Source organism: Rana temporaria, chromosome 8 (genome assembly GCF_905171775.1).
Source record: "Rana temporaria chromosome 8, aRanTem1.1, whole genome shotgun sequence".
Classification (NCBI taxonomy): Eukaryota; Metazoa; Chordata; class Amphibia; order Anura; family Ranidae; genus Rana; species Rana temporaria.
The window spans coordinates 50,078,889-50,101,968 of NC_053496.1; the positions used below are offsets into that span (position 1 = coordinate 50,078,889).

The 23,080-nt window shown below is 46.1% G+C and overlaps 1 protein-coding gene across 2 annotated transcripts in view; it reads left to right on the forward strand.

Annotated features, from left to right (window-relative positions):
- LOC120946921 (alpha-2-macroglobulin-like protein 1) overlaps positions 1-23,080 on the forward strand; it is a 221,074-nt gene that overhangs the window by 129,134 nt on the left and 68,860 nt on the right. For both annotated transcript variants that reach the window (XM_040361745.1, XM_040361746.1), the window contains exons 21-25: positions 2,295-2,416; positions 4,190-4,241; positions 6,779-6,862; positions 6,943-7,119; positions 9,532-9,607. In XM_040361745.1, coding sequence (XP_040217679.1) covers positions 2,295-2,416; positions 4,190-4,241; positions 6,779-6,862; positions 6,943-7,119; positions 9,532-9,607 — 511 coding nt within the window. The remainder of the gene's footprint in view (positions 1-2,294; positions 2,417-4,189; positions 4,242-6,778; positions 6,863-6,942; positions 7,120-9,531; positions 9,608-23,080) is intronic.

Below are 23,080 nucleotides of genomic sequence, written 5' to 3' on the forward strand. Positions count from 1 at the left end.
AAATGTAATGTGGAAGAGGGAGATTTACTACACATGCTATGGAAGTGTCCGAAATTATTCCGCTACTGGAAATATGTCATTACCACTATTTCCCAGGCATATGGCTTTTCGTTGTCACATGACCCAGTGATATGCCTTTTAGGTGCCCTCGAGGTACCATCACTCTCTCCTAATGGTCATACAGCCGTACTGAGGCTGCTGTATGTGGCACGAAAGGCCATAGCTAGATTGTGGATCACCCCCAGAGTACCGTCAGAGGGACAATGGGTAAAGATGGTAAATAGCCTGCTAATAAGAGAAAAGATCACTTATCAACATAGGAAATCACTTAAGAAGTTTTACTCACTATGGCAACCCTGGTTAGATGTACCGGGATTGGGCCCCACCCAATTGATCATGGAGAGACTACTGCAAGGGTAAGGGGATAATTGAAGGTTGGGCAAGGGTGGGCTGGTGTCAGGACAGGTAGTGAGATGTCCAGGTGTGTCTCGTGCGACAGGTTGTGGTGTGGTAGGGATCCTTGGATCATTGTCTTTTCACGAGTTACAGGGTAATGGCACATAAAACAGGTCCGTTGAGTGCCTATGCCGTGAGGCATGGGGTGATATATGTGGAGGGATTCGGGTGTGTTGGGATAGTTGGGAAGACGGAATAGAGCCTGGAGTCCAGTGCATTGAGGTGCTGACCTCCACTACGTAAGGTTGGTGTCCTCAAGGATGCTGGTTCCATGTACAAGCAATACTGTACGGACTAATGTTACTGTATATCCTTAAATGTTTTATTTGGATGGGCATTCGCCCAGTTGTGAACACATGTAAGCTGTTTTTTATTTTTTTGTACGCATCCTACAGTACTGTATGATTATCTTTTTTGCTTCAATAAACCTTTTCTTGATTAAAAAAAAAAAAAAAAACAACAGATATGTGGCCACCATGAAATAATACCTAAGGCTGGCCATACATTACAGAATCTTCTTGTACAATTTTCCTTTAGATTTTTTTTCCAAAACCATATTATATGAGGTCAAGCCTAAACCAGGGCTCAAGTGCTGCGGGAACGGAGTTCCTGCACTTTTTTCACAGCAGGAACGCAGTTCCCTTTGCAGGACTAGAGCAGCCGAGCCACCCGAGCCAATCCTTCACTAAGCGGCGATGCCCAGCTCTAGTCACTGTCAGGGGCAGGCGAACCTTAGTAATCCTTTATGTTACTGGCCGCTTCCTGTATATGGATTCATTGGGTAGTGTGCGGTATTCCGTTACTTCCTCGATGCCGCAATGTCTCTGCTGGGAACTTTTGTCATTGTTCCCAGGAGACATTGCAGAGGTCTGCCGCGAGTTATCGCGGGATTTAGAAAGAACTTGCTTCTTTCTAAGCAAGCGGTTTAGTAATTATGCATATGAGCGTATCATTTTTTTGGATCTTGGGTGAGAGTTCCCACACTTTTTTCCCCAGGACTTGACCCCTGCTAAACACTTTCAATTTTGTATGCAATCAGGCAGGCCTTTGCACTATATAGTTGAAGGTAAATCTAAAGGAAATTGAATAAGATAATTGTGTAACGTATGGCCAGCTTTAATCTCAGTTAGCATGGGTATAAAATAGAGCATTCAAAATATATTCCCTAATGCTTTGAAGCACTTTCTGACGCATGGGAAGGAAAATGTTTTCCTGTGGGCTGTAAGTAAAAAAATATATGTACTGTTTATACATATGTCATTTTATAAGAAGTTATTTTATATGGTTTAGACCCCTTTCACACTGGGGCGTTTTTCAAAAGCGCCTGAAAGAAGCCTCATCTGCAATCCCAGTGCTTTCAGAGCCCTTTCACACTGCCAGTGCTCGAAAAACGCTGGTAAAGCTCCGCTAAGACCTCTATCACACTGGGGCGTTTTTCAGGCACTTTGACGTTTAAAAAAAAGCACCTCAATGGGAAGGGGCGCTGCAAAGAAGCTGCTTGCAGGATTTTTTTTTGACGCCCTGCCAGTGAAGCACCTCACTGTGAAAGCACTCAGGCTTTCACATTGGGATTGCAGATAAGGCTTCTTTCGGGAGCTTTACAGGCACTTTTTTTTAACGTTAAAGCACCTAAAAGATGCCCCAGTGTGAAAGGGGTCTGACTTGAAATAAATTAAGCTTCCAGACTGTGCTGTGCCTCTTATGTTGCTGAAACCCCCCAATTCACTGATGCTATGTGATTAAAAAGTAATAGCCACGAATATAAAAATAATTACAATTTAGTATTTAATAATGAGGGATTTGGTTGGATGTTAAAGCCCTCCTATTTTGTTTTTCAGATAAAATCAAGATTCATATAGAAAGTGGATCTATGGAAATTGAAGGGGACTGCAAGGAAGACCATCTTCTGATAACAAAGGATCACAAATCAGATTCCATTGAAAAAACCATAGTGGTCAAGGTGAGGACTCAACATGAAGGTTAAAGTAGAACTTAGGACAAAACTGTTTTCATAAAACAGGAAGTCAGAACAAGTCCCCCAATGCGAAGGCATCCCTTATTGTTACCAGGGTTACCTTTTGGACGATTTCCCTTCTATTACTGTTCTGCAGACAACCCAAAATTAGGGATTTTCTTTTACTTTCACTTTTTTTTTATAGATTTTTATTATCTTTAAGGAGTAACAAAACAAGAAAAACACACAATTGTGACCACATGCTTAGTGTCAGAACGCAGGATGGTACACATAAGCAAGATATGCAAGACTAGGAGTAAGTAGTGACAGTATTAACAACAATGTCAGCGAGATATGATGCTTATATCTATTTTCAGTCCATATTTTCCAAGATTTGTCAAGGGATGAGCATGATAGGGTATTTAAGCTATTAGACTTTCAAAGGTATCTAGTATTATTTAGTATCTAGTATTTTTACATCTGAGATATTGATAGATTTAGTACCCTTGCAATTTTGGAGAACTAGTGTGCGATAGCCATTGGCTATGACTAAGGCTGCACGCTGAAAGTCGTAAGCCCTGTATTATTTTGTACCACACCAGGATTAATACATTCATTGTGGAAGATCGAGCTGCTGGCTTTCCTTTATCTAAACGTTTGCTCAAGTGCTAGGAGGACACTACAAGCCAGTGCACTGACTGCTCACCACAACTGGGAATTACTACAGGTGTTTTCTACTATATTTTATCCTCTTTTGTCTCTCATCTTCCCGCTGTTGGTAGAAGGAAGGGGAGGAAGTCACAGAGCGGTGGCCAGAGTATACAGAGCTGCAGCCACACCTTTCCTTGACACAGCTGCTCCAGCTCCCTAATGCTGGCCTGGGCAGGGGAGAAAAGGCATGGTCCTTCCTCCCCGAGTCCAATCCTGTCATTCTTCCATTGGTGAAGCGAGCAGGAAGGAATCCACAGGACCAGCTACACTTAGAAGAGGACCATAAAAGGCATTTTAAATATTTAGCGATCCACACAAAAGCTTTACCTTTCACTGCGTGTTTTGTCACTGGAATAGGAATAAGGAAAATATCTTCAACAAGAACACAATTAGCAATACAGGCTTTTGTATTACTGTAGTAGGACAGGAATTGGTGCAAAATCTACACAACTGGGACACAAACAGCGATAAAGATGCAAGAGTTGTACCATCCCTTCTCACTCCATCAAAAAAATAAAATTAAATGACAAATTTTCCACATTCCTATTAAAGGGGTTGTAAAGGTTTGTTTTTTATTTTCTAAATGGGTTCCTTTAAGCTGGAGCATTGTTGGTTCACTTACCTTTTCTTTCGATTTCCCCTTTAAATGTTTTTTTTTTTCTTTGTTTTCTTTTCTGAATTTCTCACTTCCTGTTCCTCCTCAGTAAGCTGTTCTGGCTGACTAACCCCCATGGATGATGGGTGAAAGCTTACTGAGGATAAACAGGAAGTGAGAAATTCAGACAAAGAAAAAAAAAACATTTAGAAGGGAAATCGAAGGAAAAGGTAAGTGAACCAACAATGCACTAGCTTAAAAGGAACCTATTTAGAAAATAAAAAACAAACCTTTACAACCCCTTTAAACTCTAGGCTGATATATAATCTCATTGAATGTAATAGGTGCATAAAAGTCATAGCGGTAATTGCCTTTTTTACATACAATTGACCAAATTACATGTTTCTTCCTCAATATTAGACTTCAGTAATCATATTACTTCAACATTTAATCATGTTTTTTTTTATTTTCAGCCCATGGGATATGAAGAGCAAATCACAGAGACCCATCTTCTATATCCTGCAGGTAAAGGAAAGGTAGTGGGCACAGGATATGTATGAACAGGGCTAAATATATATATATATATATATATATATATATATATATATATATATATATATATATATATATATATATATATATATATACACACACATATGAGACAGGTTTTTATTTTCAGAATGATCAGACTGTGAAGAAATTTCTTACTTATGTGCTATTTGTTGCATGGGTCACTGGTTTATTCCTAGCCAACCACAAAACAAATGACTACTGTATTATTTTTCACACATTGGATCTACTATGTGATATCCGCCTTCTGAATCAAGGTTGTCTATCTCTATAGTTCCATAGGCATTGATAGTGAAACTGCTACATGATTACAAACTTTGTTCTGTGTCTCTGTCTAACAATCGGTGAGTGCCGGTGGATATCCAGTTCCCGGCACCCACAGTTTGACTAATGCTGTGAGTAATCACAGCAAAAGCGGCCCACTGACAGCGTGCAGGAGATATATATATATATATATATATATATATATATATATACTGTATATATATATATATATATATATATACACGTGTATATTCACACATAATTCCGCACAAGACGGATGCTTTGTAGCAGTAAATCTGCTATAGGGCGGTCCTTATCTGGTTAGCCACTTCTGGACCGCCCACCGCACATTTACTGCAGCAGGGCGACCAAGCTGAGCGAAAAAACATACCTGTACATTGTTTTTTATTCCTGTGATTTGACACGGCGGGAGCCAATCAGTGGGTCTGGCGGACACGATGTCCACTGGAACCCGCCGATCGTTTACATTGTGTAAACAGAGTCACTTTAGTGACTTTACAAACACTTTAACCATGAATAATGGCCTTAGAATTACTGTTTTCACTCCAGCTTGTGTGACGATCTGTAAAATGCGTCTGGGGGAGGAGGAGGGAGCGCCACAGTGACATCATGGGCCGCGGTGTGGACTCCCCAAGTGAGAACAGGACACCTGTCAAAGACAGGTATCCTGTCCACCCTTCCCCCATGGGAGAGGAGACAAATGAGTGGAAGTTCCACTTTTGGGTGGAAATCCACTTTAAAACGGAGGTTCACCTTAAAAACATGTATATAACATTACATTCTGCATACTTCCAACATTTACAGTATGCTGTTTTTTTTTTTTTTTTGCTGTACATACCGTATTATTGCTATTTTCCACCCGGCTTCCGTGTACTCACTCCCGCGGGAGCAGGCGTTCCTATGCAGAGGTGCAGTGTCATGTGGGACTTCGCCCAGATGATTGACGTCTTGAGAAAAACTTTCCCTCTGCGGATAAGGCGCGTCATGAGTTTCCGAAAGTAGCCGAACTGCGAGTCGGCTCTATATGGCGCCTGCGCAGTCAGCTCTACACAGCTCCTAGTCGGTGCGCAGGCGCCGTATAGAGCCGACTCGCAGTTCGGCTACTTTCGGAAACTCGTGACGCGCCTTATCCGCCGGGGGGGAAGTTTTTCTCAAGACGTCAATCATGTGGGCGAAGTCCCACATGACACTGCACCTCTGCATAGGAACGCCTTCTCCTGCGGGAGTGAGTACACGGAAGCCGGGTGGAAAATAGCAATAATACGGTATGTACAGCAAAAAAAAAAAAACAGCATACTGTAAATGTTGGAAGTATGCAGAATGTAATGTTATATACATGTTTTTAGGGTGAACCTCCGCTTTAATAATAAAATATTTCTTCATGATATTGAAGTCATCTAAAGTACCATGGTAACATTGAGCCAATGTTTTGTTTTCGGATCCAAAGCATGCCAATTAATTTGCTTATGTTTTCTTATATATATTGGCCAAAAATAGGCATTGACTGTAAATAGAAGTCTTCCCGTAAGCATCAACTCAGTATTAAACTTTTTGTGTCACAGATGTGTATGTATACAGCACAGCATAGAAAGCTATGTGGGGAGTAGAAACTCTCTTGCACCAGTTTACCGAATTGTACTCTATTTTGAAGGATATAAAAAAGACTGATTGTGACAATCTAACACCATAAATGTACTCTTGGTAGGGTGACACAGCTCTATATCCATTAATACAATTTTAGTTACATGTATTTTGTTAAATGCAAGTTAAGGTCTTAAAATCTCTGTGCAACAGAGCTTGTGTTGGGAAAGGTAGAAGCAGAACAAGGAGCCATTCAGGTGTGCTGCAGTGCTTCTATGTTAACAAGGAACATGCTGATAGGAGGAGAATGAAGTGACAGAGAGATGAGCTCATCACTGCTTTTCCTTTCATTGTCCTATAACAAGTTGAGGGGAGGAAAAAACCCTGTAGGTGTTAGTGAACTGCAGTAAATAAAACAGCTCCTATATATGCATTTCATCTGTGTACCGTAATTGGCTATTTGTCTGAAGTTTAACATATATTGTCTGCTCTTATGTAGTGTTAGACATCAATGTTATTTTCTAGATGTGTTTGTAACTGAAAATCGATCTGCTTTCAAAATGTCTTCTAGTGTTTTATTCTTTTATCTTGTTCACCCTATTTCCCTTTCTCTCATTTCATACCAGATACCACCCAAAAAGTATCATATACCTTAAATATCCCAGACAGGCTGATTCCAGGAACTGAACGTGCCCACATCATTGTTGTAGGTGAGGACCAAATACTGTAATATCATTTTGTAAGGACATTTATTTTATTTTCTCTCATTATTACAATCCTATTTTGACAGGTGATATCATGGGCAACATCATCGTTAATTTGGAGAATATACTTAATTTACCAGATGGATGTGGGGAGCAGTGTGTATCCAAACTTTCTAGATATTGCTATTCCCTTGAATATCTGCAGAGTACCAATGAACTCACACCTGAAACCAAAAATAAGTTTTTGGAGCACATAGTTGAAGGTAAGTTGGGCATTCCAAAACAAGAACTTACTAACAAGGACTAAAAAACACTGGAAAGCCAAAAGTAGCCTCTTCATAGGGACTATAGTAAATCACAATAAAATTGCATTTATCCTTGTTGGTAGGTGTTAGTGCCCTTTTAGTTTTGCCCTTCCTGTAGTGATTTCATGGGTGAAGCTAGTGCCCATATTAATGACATCTGTAGGTGGAGTCCAGTAGAATGGGGTATGGGAACTGGTCACTCTTAACTGCATAATGTAGTTCAGTGTCCAGTAGGTGAGAATCAGACTGCCTAGGCAGGATTTTTGAGAGGGATTCCTAAATAATTTCAAAAGAATGCAGCTTGTGAACCTTGCCACCCCTGACTTTCTTTTGTTGGTTTGTGGCATGGTCCATCAAGGCCTCAGAGTCTGAACCATAGGCTCTCTCTTGTGAATGGTGTCATCAGGATGGTACCTGGTATATGACAAAGGGGTAGATGGCTGTAATAACAATAGGGTGTTTTGCATTTGAAGAGTTACTGTTTAGAAGTTCTTATCAAGTCAAAGTGCTCTACACAGTGGACCTCTTACAGTGAGCAATTCATTGTGTACTGAGTAATGCCTGTAACTTTAAGAACTGTGATGGAGTGGAGTAAAGCAAAGATGAAAATGCAGTGGTCCAGGACATTCCTTAATTTAATATGGCCTCAGGTCTGGGATATAGTTAGTCGATTAAAATCATGTGAATTTTGTCAATGAAAATATTTTCATTGATGAAATTGCCACCACTGCCTACATGCCTGAGCTAAGGGCAGATATATTCCAGGAAGTAAAGGTTACATGAATTACATGAATCATCTGCCCTTACTCAAGATGGTTACAGACAGAAATGATAGGGGGTATTTTTTAAAGTGATTTCTAAGCAAAATAAAGCATGGATACATGGATGGGATGGGTGAGTTTGCTTTGAATATTAACAATAAATGAAATAGCTTTTTTGGTTTATAATGTTCAGATGCAGTGTAGTTCTGCTTTAATGAATACTAGGAGAAACACTTTGTCTTTTTAAATATATCATTTTTTTATTATTATTTTTTTTTACTAAATCAGGTCTATGGTAAAAAGATGTGAACATAAAATAGTGGCACTTGCAGAAAAAGGTGTATACAAAAGTGAGCGGGATCTAGATTAGACAGTTCAAGCTTGTGGTTTAAAGTATAACTAAAGGCATAACATTTTGACTTTTGCACAGTGGAGAGGGATTAGAACCCCTTTCACGTTTGAGTTGCTGTCTATGCCATGGGTGCCCAACCAGTGGTCCGGGGACATTTATTTGTACACGTGTGTTAATCTCACTGTAATTAATATTTGGCGTGGAAAATACCCCACCTTCCGGGGGCCAAATGTGGCCCACGGAGCCCTCTCATGTGGCCCTCGGCCTCCTGCTCTGAGTTAGCAGGTTGGGAAGCCCAGATCACGGGTTGCTGACCCTCCATCCAGATCAGCAGTTTTGTGAATGAAGCTGCTAGTAGAGGAAACAAGCACTGAGCCATAGACTTCTGTTATTACCTGCGGGTTTTTTGCGCTTTCAGAAAGTGCGCCACACCTGCACGATATAATAGAAGTTTACGGCAAAGTGCAGCTAACCCACAGAAAATCTACAGGTGCACTGATCTGCACCCACGGTTTGGGCAAATCGCAGTGCATCAGTGTGAAAGCAGCCTTAGGCCCCTTTCACATGATCGGTCTGACTCAATCAGACTTAATATTCACCTCTATGGAGCAGCAGATGTAAACAGACTTGTGCCTTTTTACATCCGCTTACCTAAAAAAATAATAGAAATGGATCTGCCCCCTTCTGTCTGGGTGAATCGGATTGGATCAGAGGGCCCATAGAGTAGAGTGGGCTGTGTCCGTGGACACGGACCTGTCATCCTCCCGCTGCGCTCATTGTGGCTCACGATCAGTTACCAATTTGCTTAGGTGGCCCTTGGCCTTCAAAAGGTTAGGCACCCCTGGTCTATGCCCTCATTAGGGGGATTTGTTATCTTTATTTTTCCTGTTTACTGTGATCACCAGGAGTGAAAGTGAATGAAAATCCCACATTTTGGCTTTTCTCAAAACAGGAATAGAGGGGAAATCTCCAAATTGGGACACTAGTTCTGGTTAAAACCAGGGTTTCCCTCATGTTTCAGGGATTTCCCCTCAGTTTTACTGTGGAACAGGATGTAAAGGGAAATTTCCCCTCAATTGACATAGATGGCAAAACAAAAAACAAAAAAAACAAGGATATTATAACTCTCCCTTCAGTTTGTGATATAAGGAGGAATATGGGTGTCAATGATTTCATGGAGTGCTGTGTTATCTCTGACTTTTCAACATAACATTTTGTATAGACTACAATATAAAACACACCACTTTCTCTCTGCAGGTTACCAAAAACAGCTAACATTCAAAAATGAGACTGGGGGATTTGCTGCCTTTCCTGGCGGTTTTGCTAACCAATGGTATGTATTAATTGAGCAACTAAAAACAGAAATTGCATCTTTTGTTCTATTTTGATAAAGAATTAGGGCTGTTACTGATTAAAACATTTCTGTTCGATTAATAGTTTTTTTTTTAATCGATTAATCGACTAATTTCGGTAATTATAACGCACATACAGATCCAACTACTTTTAGCTGATCTCCTTGCAGGCTGATTCCCAGTCCAGCTACCAACCACTGGAAAAATGCATAGCAGGATATAAAAAACACACCAAGGCAGCGCTCGATGGGAATAGCATTAAAACTTTTATAGTCTTCAAGTAGGTAACAAAAAAAATATTGCACTGGAGATAAAATCGATGTAGCTACATAAACTGTACAAATGGTGTGAGTAATACCAAACGGTAGCAAAAGCAGTCATAAAAACATGTAGCTAAGTATGATACTGGTATAAAAATGGGTACAACGATGCCACTGCTGAATCCAGATGAGGAGAGGTTAACATTAGTCCATCGGCATGTAGATGTCCCATGAAGGGAACTATCAGAACTCCCGGTGGATGGCTGTAGAATCCCAGGTTGATAGATGGAAGTGATAGAGGGAAGTGTAACAGCCCATGCAGATATAAAGGCACAGCAAAGGAGCCCTTCAGATGGACACGGCAAGCCCCGCTGGTGTCCGTGACGTCACCGGATCTCCGACTGAACTTCCTGAAGGCCCGGAAGCTGGCGGAGAGGTGAGTACCAATCAAAAGAATTTTGATCGATCAAAAAAATTTTGACCGATCAAAAAAATTAAAGATTAATCTATGAATTAATAGATAATTTCCACAGCCCTAAAAAAGGGAAAATGTATTATCAATACTTACCGTAATTTTCCTTTCCTGATGGACTCCATGGCAGCCTACGTGTGGTTAATCCCGCCTCCTCTCCAATGCTATAGGACCCCATACCCATAAAAGTCAGCTCACCTATCAGTACTGTGTTCCGTAACTAGCCGACTCTTGGACCCCTTATTAACCTTTAGGGTGGGAACTCCGTCTGCCATGGAGTCCATCAGGAAAGGAAAATTACGGTAAGTATTGATAATAAATTTTCCCTTTTCCTGACTGACTCCATGGCAGCCTATGTGTGGGAAATAACTAGCCAAACCACACGGGTGGGTAGGATGAACAGAAAAAAATTAAATTTGACCCGTCAACCAACAGGATTTACAAATACAAAATCACAGAAGATAGCGAAGCAGGCTCAGTACAAAAGTGACATAAGGTCTTAATGGAGGCCATAGGGCCGTTTCACAGATAACATCTGGAGCAATGTGCTGGACTGCTGCCCATTAAACCACCATACTCCTGGTGGAAAGTGCCTTCACTGGCTCCGGAGGAGCCAAGCCCTCGACTCTACAAGCTTGTTGGATGGACTGAACGATTCAGGCCGCAATCATTCTTGACAGAGGCTCAGCCTCCCTAAATACCCAATTCATGCCCATTTCCTTAGAGCTCATGAGAATGAAAAAACAGACTTAAAGTGCACCCAAACCGGACAGGGGTGCAGAACTGACCCTCGAGGAAAAAAGAATCCAGCCTGAGAGGATGAGGCACCTGATCCCAAAAGCTGAGCTAGCTCAGGAGGGAAAATAAAATCAAAGCTTGTGCGGCCAATAAGGAGCTACTACCATCACTTAGATCGCTTCCGCATGAGGTCTTTTTAGGAACGTGAGGATGAATGGCGTATGCCCTCTTGGAACCCAATCGATTTGTCAGGACATCCATACCGGAGGCCTTAACTGTACGGCCCTGAGTGAAATCCCTCTTAAGCTTGAAGTTGCCAGTGAAGAGAATAAATCCACTTCGGAATTGACTTCCCAGGAACAGGATCCACTTGAATGTCTGCACATGAATAGACCACTTGTTGGTGTTTAACCGAATACGCGTCAGGAAGTCCGCTTGGACAATCTGGGCTCCGGGGATGCAAGCCGCTGAAATGCTGGACAGGTTCTTCTGGTCCCAAGACAGAATGGGCTTGACCTCCCCCCGAGTGCTCCCTCAAACTCTTCATATAGGAGATCGCCGTGGTGTCGACCATTCTTAATGAAACTGACTCCCCCTTGTGGAGACGGGAGAAGGACTGAAGGGCACCCTAAGCTGCCTGAGGCTCCAGAACGATCTAGCCTGGGACGAGAAGAAGCATAGCCAATTTGTCTTGGAGCAGGATCCATTCTGCAGAGGGCTCTCAAACCGGAACTGCTGGCATAAGCCGTGACCATGACCCATGAGATGGGGCAATTATGCCGGTTTAGAACTGAAGCCACCAGAAGAGGTTGCCCCTCATCCTCGATAGGTTGACTGTTGCCCCTTGGTTTCCGTTGCTGTCGACAACCTAGCTGGAAAGAAGGGCGTACGTCTGCAGGGACCACTTGACCATAGGGATCGTGGAGCCCATTGGGCCGATAATCTTTGATACCATGAGGTCTTCAGCCATGAAGAGAAATTAAATTCTCCTCTGGAAAAAACGAGATCTTCCCCACTGGGAGTGGGATGGTGCCTTCCACTATAGAAAAAACAAAGCTGGGCTCCAAAGTACAGCGGGCGCTGGACTAGTTCTAGGTGGCTCTTTCACTGATCTAGGAGCCATCCACAGCTGGCCAAGGTGGAGACTACCTTCTCCCTGTGAACCAGCAGCTACCCTTTGTCTTGGGACAGCAACAGGAGGTTTAAGTAGTGAAAGGACGTACGTTCTGATGAGAGCCACTATGGCCAGATGAATTCTAGAGAAGACTTGGGTGGGGTTGACAGCCCAAAAGGAAGGAAGATGAAATGTAGATGTTATCGTCCAACTTGCAACCGGAGGTATTTGAGAAACTCCTTCGCCACCAGAACATGGAGGTAAGTATTTTAAGTCGATTAAGAATAGCCAGACGGAGTCTACATTTGACCCTTCATACTACATATACTTGTTTAGGTAAGCTAAGACTGTCACTGGTCGCCATAAACCTTTTCTCTTGTGCTACGAGAGAGGGGGGGGTATACCCCCTGGGAATTTCCGTCCCTTGGGACATGTACCGCTGCTCCCTGCGACTTCAACGATTTAAGTCCACACAGATGTGCCAGAAGTTCCAGCCAGGCCTTTAAGGGTGAGCTTCTCCCGAGCGTTCAGAACCTTCCATACTAGAAACTCTTCCGATCAAACAGACGCCTAACCTTGGGGCAGACGTAAGTATAAGGCCCACTAGCCGTGACCGAGGCTTGAGTATGGAGACATATGTTCTCTGTCCAGGTTTCCAAAGCCTTAGCCATAGCTGTTAGCGCCAGGTCAGGTCAACAGCCATCCCATAGATTTTCTTGGGTCTTGGCTTATTCTTCTCTCCAGCCCGTCCTGAAGGACGCAGGATCTTCTAAAAGAATGGTAACCCATTTAGCCAACCGTATTAATGCTGCAACTATGGGGGGAGTGTTCCCAGAGACTTCACTTCTTCTGTCATGAAGGGGTATACTCTGGAAAATTTTTTTTTTTTTTTTTGATGAAGCAGTTTTCATGTCCACCATAGTCCACTCCGATGATATCCTTTAACTCCGTAAGAATCTTAAAGAACCTCTTCGCTTAGCCGGGGGTGGAAGGGTCCACCCACCTAAGGGTCTCCTTAACCATCCTGACTAGTGGGGGAGCCAAAGAGCCATCAAGGCCGCTGACACTTTACATCACCTTCCAGCTCGCTGACCGAAGAATCCGGAGAATCAGCGTAGGGCTGTAAGGATCCAAATCCTTTGGGCCGCATCAGCCAAGGAGCCATGTAGAATGGTGGACTGGCTCCGTGTGTGGGATGTATCCCATTTCTTTAGGGATTGATCTACCACATATTTCACCAGAGACTTTTCATACTTCATAGTTTCCAGTCTCTATTTCCCTCTGACGCCTGGGCATCACATTGGTCACATAAGGACTTGCCCTCCGGGACTCGTGTCCCATATCCCCAGCAGGCTCTGCGTTCAGAGCGGCTGTCACGGCAGTGGGTAAGGTGAATGGAGGAGGAATGGAGCGTCTCCTCTATTTGGAGGAGGAAAGCAACGTCTCCTCTAGTTGGAGGAGGAATACAACGTCTCCTCTAGTTGGAGGAGGAATGCCACGTCTCCTCTAGTTGGAGGAGGAATGCCACGTCTCCTCTAGTTGGAGGAGGAATGCCACGTCTCCTCTAGTTGGAGGAGGAATGCCACGTCTCCTCTAGTTGGAGGAGGAATGCCACGTCTCCTCTAGTTGGAGGAGGAATGCCACGTCTCCTCTAGTTGGAGGAGGAATGCTACATCTCCTTCCAGTTGCAGGAGGAATGCTGCGTCTCCTTCCAGTTGCAGGAGGAATGCTGCGTCTCCTTCCAGTTGCAGGAGGAATGCTGCGTCTCCTTCCAGTTGCAGGAGGAATGCTGTGTCTCTTTCCAGTTGCAGGAGGAATGCTGCATCTCCTAGATGTAGGAGGAATGCTGCGTCTCCTAGATGCAGGAGGAATGCGACTTCTCCTCTCGTCGGAGGAGGAATGCGACTTCTCCTCTCGTCGGAGGAGGAATGCGACTTCTCCTCTCGTCAGAGGAGGAATGAAACGTCTCCTCTCGTCGGAGGAGGAATGAAACGTCTCCTCTCGTTGGAGGAGGAATGAAACGTCTCCTCTCGTTGGAGGAGGAATGAAACGTCTCCTCTCGTTGGAGGAGGAATGCAACGTCTCCTCTAGTTGCAGGAGGAATGCAACGTCTCCTCTAGTTGCAGGAGGAATGCAACGTCTCCTCTAGTTGCAGGAGGAATGCAACGTCTCCTCTAGTTGCAGGAGGAATGCAACGTCTCCTCTAGTTGCAGGAGGAATGCGACTTCTCCAGTTGCAGGAGGAATGCGACTTCTCCAGTTGCAGGAGGAATGCGACTTCTCCAGTTGCAGGAGGAATGCGACTTCTCCAGCTGCAGGACGAATGCGACTTCTCCAGCTGTAGGACGAATGCGACTTCACCTCCAGTTGCAGGAGGAATGTGACTTCTCCTCTTCTGTCTAGACGGCGAATCTTGTCTAGATCTAGACAATAAATGGAGAAAAAGTTGTGGTCTGGCAAGGTCTCGGACATCCTGGACCACAAATTGCTGGTCCGATCTTTTGAAAGAGCTGCGAAAGAAAGATTGGGGGGTGGGGACACCAATCGCAATCTCAAACCCTTGAGAATGCAACCTCAGCCCCCTCCCCTTGCCTGCACCTACCCAGTGCGCAAGGGCTGGCTGCAAAAAGGCAGTGACCTGTCCATAACCTCTGGACAGGACGTCAGCAAAAAATACATACAGTCTGCGGATGACCCATAAATGCTACCCAGACCAGGGAAGCCAACCAGAAGAAAAAACATCTATTTATTATTATTTTTTGTTTTTATATTATCAAAAATATACATATACTTTTTTTTTTTTTTTAACATACAGTGCATCCTGGTGCAGACTCAGCTTGGGGGAAGCCACCGCTCACTGTCTGAGGAAAATTCCTGCACTGACAGGAGGCAGACCTTCGAATCCCCGGCCTGGTGACGTCACCGCCCCCTCCACCTCGCGCCTGCGCCGTGAAGACAGCCTAACGGCGCCTGCGCGGTCGCCGGACCACCTGCCACTGCGTGAACACGAGAGCCAGGCCTCACTATCACAGAGGCCCCGCACATGCGCAGAGCGGCGGCAGCGCCCGTGACCCAGAAGTACCGTGGCACCCTGGAACTAGAGTTGCCACCTCATCCCTTTAAAAAGGAACACATATGAATTACACAGGTTCTGAGGTTAATTTAATGCAGGTAAGGCACCAAATTAGTCTAATTACCACCTTAATTAGCCACAGAACCTGTGTAATTAATATGTGTTCCTTTTTAAAGGGATGAGGTGGCAACCCTACCTGGAACGCAAATGCATTCAATGCGCCGTGAGGGGACACAGAGGTACCGGAGAGTACCAGAAAATAAAGGGAAACAAACAAACAAATAGACACAGAGGCGACTGCCATGGAGGAAGTGAAAAAGGTTCAGACCTTGCCAGCCGTTGATGCCGTCCACCTTCAGGCATACCGTGGCAACCTCCATTCCATCACTGGGGTATATATTTTTGGAAGTGCGGTTGTTCACCTTTTTTCCTTTCAAGCTTTGTTTCCATGCATTGCCTGCACCCAGGCTTCTGAGAGGACACTGATTGCTTAGTGCACTCAGCTGGAGCGGCAGATCCCTTCTTCTCTATGGAGTGTATACTGCCAAAGAAAAAAGAATTGTTCAGCCAGTGGAAGACACGTGGGCTCCACACAGATAAAAAAACTCACCAGAGCTTAAAGCCTTGTACACACGCTTAGATTTTCGGACGGCTGAACGTCTGATTTTTGTGGCATTTTAGTCTCATGTCGAAAGTAAAGCGGTTACTAACAATATGAACATTTTCGTATGCCATAATACAACATCAGAAGTGATGTAACGTGTTGAATAATTTTGTATGTATTCTTTTGAGCATGCATAGTCTTGCTGTTACGATATTTTCCGTACGACAACTGTACTAATGAAATGAAAATCAGATGTTGAGTTCACATCTAATAAAAACTTTATAGTATGCACATCCATCTTTTGTCTGATGAAAAAGTGAAATCGGCTGTCGATTCCAATCCGAAAGTTGTCAGACAGTTGGTGGTACGAATTTTCCCATCTAATTTTAGTATCGTGTGTATGGGCCTTAAGACTCTTAAACAAATCCGGGTCATTAAACACTTAGTAAATTGATCTTTCCTTTGGAGTGAGTTTTTTTTACATATATACCGGTACATTTCACAGTCGCAGCAGTTTTGTTCCTTTTAGGATAAAGGTTTACAATTACATAAATAAAAGCTGATCATTGTAAGCACCCCTGTCTGTAGTAAATGGTTTACCTCAACCCTTTAACTGCTACATCTGCAGAACATCATGTTTTGTTGAAAAACAACAGACTTACTAGCCATATTTCCAGGTGAAAACATAGGAAACAAAGCCTAAAAAAATAGTTAATGCAGTCATCCCATCTAATGCCACGTACATACGACCATTTTTCATGTCATGGAAAAAAAACAAAGTTTTTCTCTACTTGATTCCTCTCAAGCCTGCCTTGCATACACACGATCGTGATAAAAAATGCTCGACAAAGCGCAGTGACATACAACACGTACGTCGGCACTATAAAAGGGAAGTTCCATTCGAATGGCGCTACCCTTTGGGCTTGATTATGCAAATTTCCCTTTTCATAACTTATTTCTGAGCATGTGCGTTTTCTCTTCCGTTCATAGACGGACACAGCCTTCTTTGACATTAGGGTTATGCTTCTTCCTACCAGGAGAGTTTAGGCAGAATTTAACAGCACTTAAAGTGTTAAAAGCTTTCCTTTGTGCCACTCCTCCCAGGGGGCGTGGCTCTCCCAGGCATAACCCACACCCTGCTCTAGGAGCCTCAGTCTTTTTCTGCCTAACGACAGGAGAGGAGTCAGGCACTTCTGGAGTTCTGTACTCTGGAGTTTTTTTCTTGCGATTTTTCTCGCTTTTATTATTTTGTTCCTGCATTTTTGAATTCTGTGATTCTTCTATCAACAGCCGACTGGGTGACAGGCTGGGTCCTCGACCCTTGTAGTCCCCCCATGTTCGGCCATCGAGCGTGTGCCGGCCCTTAGCTCAGCTTTGGGACGTCCACGACAGGCCCCGTTGCTCCAGGGGCGGCCGGGGAACTTCGGTTCTAGGGCACACATATGACCGGTCTCTATGGCCTTGTCACAGTGTGTCTGGCCGACAGCCATGCCGTTTACGGACGTTGGTTCTGTCTGGGATACCTCCAGCCGGGTAGTCGCAGGACGGTAAGTAGTGGCCCCTTACTTAGGTAAGTGGTCTGGCTGGAATGTTCCCAGGGGAGGTCGACTGCGGGTTTTTTCCCTGCTTTCCTCTCTCCCTTATTCCTCTCCCTCCTTCCCTTATGGGTAGCGGCTGTGAGGGTTTTCTTTTCTGGGGCTCATATACACCCGGACCCTTGTGTGTAGCGGGGGCTGTGTGTTGTCACTACAGAGGGCTGTGGTGTTCACTACAGGGCCTTTCATGTGTGTTGTAAGGTGATTTTTTTGTGCTGACATTTGCTGTGTCACTGTCTTTTTTAAATGCTGCGCAACGGCCGCCATTTTACCGGAGCCCCGCTCTATATAGCTCGGCGGCCATTTTCCTGTGGTCCTATGCTGTTTTCTCAGCATTCGGCGGCCATCTTGCTTTTTCGTCTGCCTCGTGTGACGGCTTTGGCGCTGCAAAAGACCGCGGATCTGTCTGAGGAGAAGACAGACACAGCGCTGCATGGCTTCTCAGCACACCTTGTCCTTCTCGGACCACGCTGCACCGGGTGGGGTGGTGAGTACCAGGGGCCTCCATACTCTGCATAGCAGCAAGGAGGTGACCAGTGTTTTTTTTTTGTCATGCTTTGCAGGGTGGGTGACTCAGCGCTGACACTATGGAACCTGAGCCAGGTCTCCCTCTCCAGCTATGCCTGAGTTAACCCTTAACGTCCCTTCCCCTGCCACATCTGTTATGTTGGCTGTCCTGGGTTTCTTGCAAGGTTTGAAGCAGCTAGTACCCGGATGGGGGGTAAAAAGCGCCCCCTCCCTGAGCCTGCTTCTGGGGATGTCTCTGATACAGAATCGCTGTTTTTCTGGTTCTGTTATGTCAGAGGCTGCGGGCTTAACCCACATGGATAGTAAAGATGACTCTGCTGCAGAGTCAGTTGCTGGCAAGAATTTGTTGGAGCTCTTGTTTCTGCGGTGCGTGAGACTCTAAAAATTGAGGATGTGGTGGAGACACCACCGTGTCATTACCTTTTGGGTTCCGCAGACCACCACGCACCGCTGAAGTGTTTCCTTTGTGTTCCTTATTTGGACAATGTGTTATACAAGGAATGGGATGCACCGCAAAAAGTTTGTCAAAAAACTTTGCAACCCGTTACCCCCTTGAGGGGGACTTTTAAAAAAAGTAGGTCTCTCCTCCGCCAGTGGACCCCCCTGTGTCCAGACTGCGCAAGGCCACCACGTTGCCTGTAGAAGGGGCTCCTGCATTTCAGGATCCCGCTGATAGGAGAGTGGAGGCCGTGGCCCGCTCCCTATTCACGGTGGTGGGTTCGGCGGTGAGGGCGGCTCTGGCCGGGGCCCTGGTCAGGCCCCGACTGAAAGGGCGAAGCTCCTGCTGCAGGAGCTGGAAGAAGGGGACGCTTCCGAGTCCTCTAGGGACCTGGCTGAACAATTGGTTCAGGGTCAGAAATTTCTCTGCGAGGCGGCCATGGATACGATCCGGGGCTTCCGTCTATGCAGTGGTTCTACGCCGCCTTGTGTGGCTGAAGAGCTGGTCTGCAGACTAGTCCTCTAAGGCGGCCTTGGTGATGGCCTTTAAGGGTGAACGGTCCTTTTGGGACTTCCCTGAATGGCATCATTGAGGCTGCCACGGGTGGTAAGCGCATGCTGTTCCCACAGTCTGGGAAGGGCTAGGGACCTCGCCCTGTGCAAGGACCCTCCTTGACTACTTCCGAGCGTTCTTTTTTTTTTTCGCCCGCCCTGTGCGGTGGGGGTAGGTCTACATGGTGCTTAAATCCCCGCCGCGGGGTAGCAGCGCACCTGATACCGCATGCCTAACAAGTCTGCAGACATACCTGCTTCCGCCTGAAGGTCTGCTCCCGCCCGTGTCTCGGGTGGGAGACTGGCTTCGCACATTCGTGGCTCGGTGGAGGTCTCTCCTCTCCGACCGTTGGGGTTGCAAAGTGGTTTCCTTGGGGTACAAGATTGAGTTTCTCTCTTGTCTGCCAAACAGGTTTTTTCCCTCCGGCCTCTGGCCTCCTCCGGTTCGCCGGTTGGCTCTGTCAGGTGCTGTCCAGGATCTTCTGGTCAGGGGAGTGATTGTGCCAGTTCCCTCGTTGGAACGGTCTCAGGGGTTTTACTCCATTCTGTTTGTGTCCCCACGGAGGATGGGGCCCGGTCAATCCTGGGCCTCAAGTCCCTCGTTTGTTTTGTCAAGGTGCAAACTTTCAGGTGGTGTCAATTCGCTTGGTAATAGCGGCACTCCATCAGGGGGATTTTCTGGCATCCTTGGATGTCATGAACGTTAAATAGTAATAAATAAATAAATAAATACCTGCATGTTCCCATATCCTCTAAGCACCAGAGATTCTGTGCTTTGCGGTCAGGGGGACCATTTTCAATTGGTGTCCTTCCCATTCGGCGGGTTTTCACCAAGGTGCTCGTCTCGATACTGGCCCGGCTGTGACAGTGGGGGTTTGTTATCATGGGATGTCTGGACGACATTCTCCTACGAGCTTCTTCGAGCTCTGCATTGGTGGACCCGTGTCTATCACGTGTCAGGCTCTCCGAGTGTTCGGTTGGTTTCTGGATTGTCCTGAAATCAGGGTTGATTCCGTCTCAGGGACTGGAATACCTGGGACTAGTCCTGGATTCCGCCGGGGCGGGAGTGTTTTTCTCCTAACGGAAAAACTTCAGACTCTGCTATCTGCTGTGCAGCAGTTGCCGACCCAGAAGCGATCATCTCTGCGATTCTGCAGGAAGGTTCTGGGTCCGTTGGTGGCCTCTTTCGAGGCGGTTCCGTATGTCCAATTCCACGCCAGGGTACTACGGAGGGAATTGCTGTCACGATGGGACTAGCTTCCGTCATCTCTGGATTACCAGATTCAATTGCGTCATCTGCTCATGTCTCCCCTGGTGTGGTGGCTGGCGTTTCCGGTGCTTCGGGCCGGAAAGTCGTTTTTCTGCAGGCCACTGGACAGTGGTCACGACGGATGCCAGCCTCTCCGGTTGGGGAGGGGCGCTTGGGGCACCCAGTCAGCCCAGGGGCACTGGACTCAGGTGGAGTCCTGCCTACTGATCAACGTTCTGGAGCTCTGAGCAATCAAGCTTTGCCTTGTCAGGTGGTCCCTGGATCTACAGGGCCGACAGGTCGGGATCCTGTCCGATGATGCCACGGCCGTGGCGTAGGTTGATCATCAGGGAGGCACACAGAGTTCTGTTGCAGCGACGGGGGTCGCGCACATCCTTTCGGTGGGCCGAAGGGTTCGTTCCGGCTCTATCGGCCGGGTACATTCCGGGAGTACGGAATTGGCTAGCCGACCTCCTAAGTTGCACTACACTGGGCCAAGGAGAGTGGTCTCTCCACCCGCAGGTGTTTCGGGGTCTGTGCCAAAATGTGGGGCACTCCGGACGTGGACCTTCTAGCGTCCCGTCTCTATAGGTAGGTGCCACGGTTCGTGGCCAGGTTTAAGGACCTGTGGGCGGACGCGTCAGGCGCATTGGTGGCTCCTTGGGGTTACTATCGCCTACTTTACACCTTCCCTCCTCGGAAGCTTCTTCCTCGCCTGTTGCACTGAGTGGAAGCTGTAGGGATTCTATCAATCCTGATTGGCCGCTTCGCTCCTGGTACGCGTACCTGGTGCGTCTGGTGGCAGACGCCCCCTAGCGTCTTCCCCTGGGAGTTGATCTTCTGTTACAGGGTCCGATCTTCCACCCTGTTTCACAGCCACCGGCTTTAGCGGCGTGGCTGTTGAGAGCCAGGGGCTGAAGGACCGAGGCCTATTGGGCTCGGTGGTCTCTACCGTGCTGCGTGCACGAAAGTCTACCTCACGTAGGATTTCTCATCATACATGGAAGGCCTACATCTCTGTGTGTGAGGAGATGAAATGGCACCCTCGTACATACGTGGTGTACAGGGTTCTGCTGTCTTTACAGCAGGGAGTGGTTCGGGCTTTCGCCTTAAGTACGCTTAGGAGCCAGATTTCTGCTGTGGCTGTTTTTACTTGCAGCGACCCTTGGCGTCGCACTCCTGGGTGCGTACGTTGGGTCAGGGGGTCTGGCAGGTGGTCCCTCCGGTGCGCCCTCCATTACCCCCATGGGACTTAAATTTAGTCTTTACGGTGCTTCGGGATGCTCCCTTTGAGGACATTCGGGAGGTTTTTTGTTTATTGTCACAAAAGGTGATTTTATTTCTGGTAGCGATTACCTCGATCAGACGTGTGTCTGTCTGATCTGGCGGCCTTGTCTTGCAAGGCTCCCTACTTGGTCATCCGTAAGGATGAGGTGGTGCTGCGGCCGCAGCCGTTTTTTCTCCCTAAGGTCGTTTCGGCTTTTCACATTGATGGGGACATTGTTCTTCCATCCTTGGCCGAAATGCCAGGAGGAGGCCACTTTGCATCCTCTGGATGTGGTTCGGGCCCTACGAGTGTACTTATATGTTACGGTTCCGTTCCGGAAGTTGGACTCACTTTTCGTGTCAGTGGCTGGCCCTACAAGAGGGCCTGGCAGTCTCGTCGGCCACCGTTCCTAGGTGGTTCCGACGGATTGTGCTTCAGGCCTATGCCCTAAAGGGGCGGGCGCCCCCCTTTCGGGTTATGGCGCATTCGACCAGGGCGATCGGGGCCTCTTGGGCTTTCCGGCATCATGTCTCTGTGTTACAGCGGTGTTAGGATGCATCCTGGTCGTCAATCCACGCTTTTTAAAAAATTTTATGAGGTGGATGTGTGTGCATCTTTTGATGCCTCCTTCAGGCGCAGGTGTTACGGGCGGCAGTTTGTGATTGGAGTTTCTCCGTTGAGCAACTCCAGTTTTTGTTTGGGGTGTAACCTGGTTTGCTGTGTTATTTTCCCACCCCTCCAATTTTTTTGACACTGCTTGGGGACGTCCCTAATGTCAAAGAAGGCTGTGTCCGTCTATGAACGGAAGAGAAAATAGGATTTTTGTACTCACCGTAAAATCCATTTCTCTGAGTTCATAGACGGACACAGCACCCACCCCTCCTTGGTTTGTACTGCTTGTTACGGACTGAGGCTCCTAGAGCAGGGTGTGTGTTATGCCTGGGGGAGCCACGCCCCCTGGGAGGAGAGGCACAAAGGAAAGGTTTTAACACTTTAAGTGCTGTTAAATTCTGCCTAAACTCTCCTGGTAGGAAGAAGCATAACCCTAATGTCAAAGAAGGCTGTGTCCGTCTATGAACTCAGAGAAATGGATTTTATGGTGAGTACAAAAATCCTATTTTTTTCCCCATCGTTAAAGCCTACACATGACCATTTTTCACGACAAGAAAAACGACGACGTGAAAAACGTCGAGAAAAAATAGAGCAGGTTCTAAATTTTTAATGCCCATTTTTCTTGTCGAGAAAAATGCTCTGGAGACTACACACGATCGTTTTTAATGACCAATTAAATTTTTTTTATTTTTCTCGTCATTAAAAACGGTCATGTGTACGCGGCATAAGAACTGATAAGCTGCAATACAGTATAATAAGAGTTTGCTATTGGATTTAATAACACTTTAACCACTTCCCGACGGCCGTACGACTATATACGGCCGCAGGGTGGTTCTACTTCTCTGGGGTGCCGTCATTTGACGTCCGCCCCTTTCCGTGTTCCCCGCGCGCGCTCCCGAGCGCGCAGCGGGGAAATTTTTATGCTGGCCGTGTCCCTTGGACACAGCCAATCA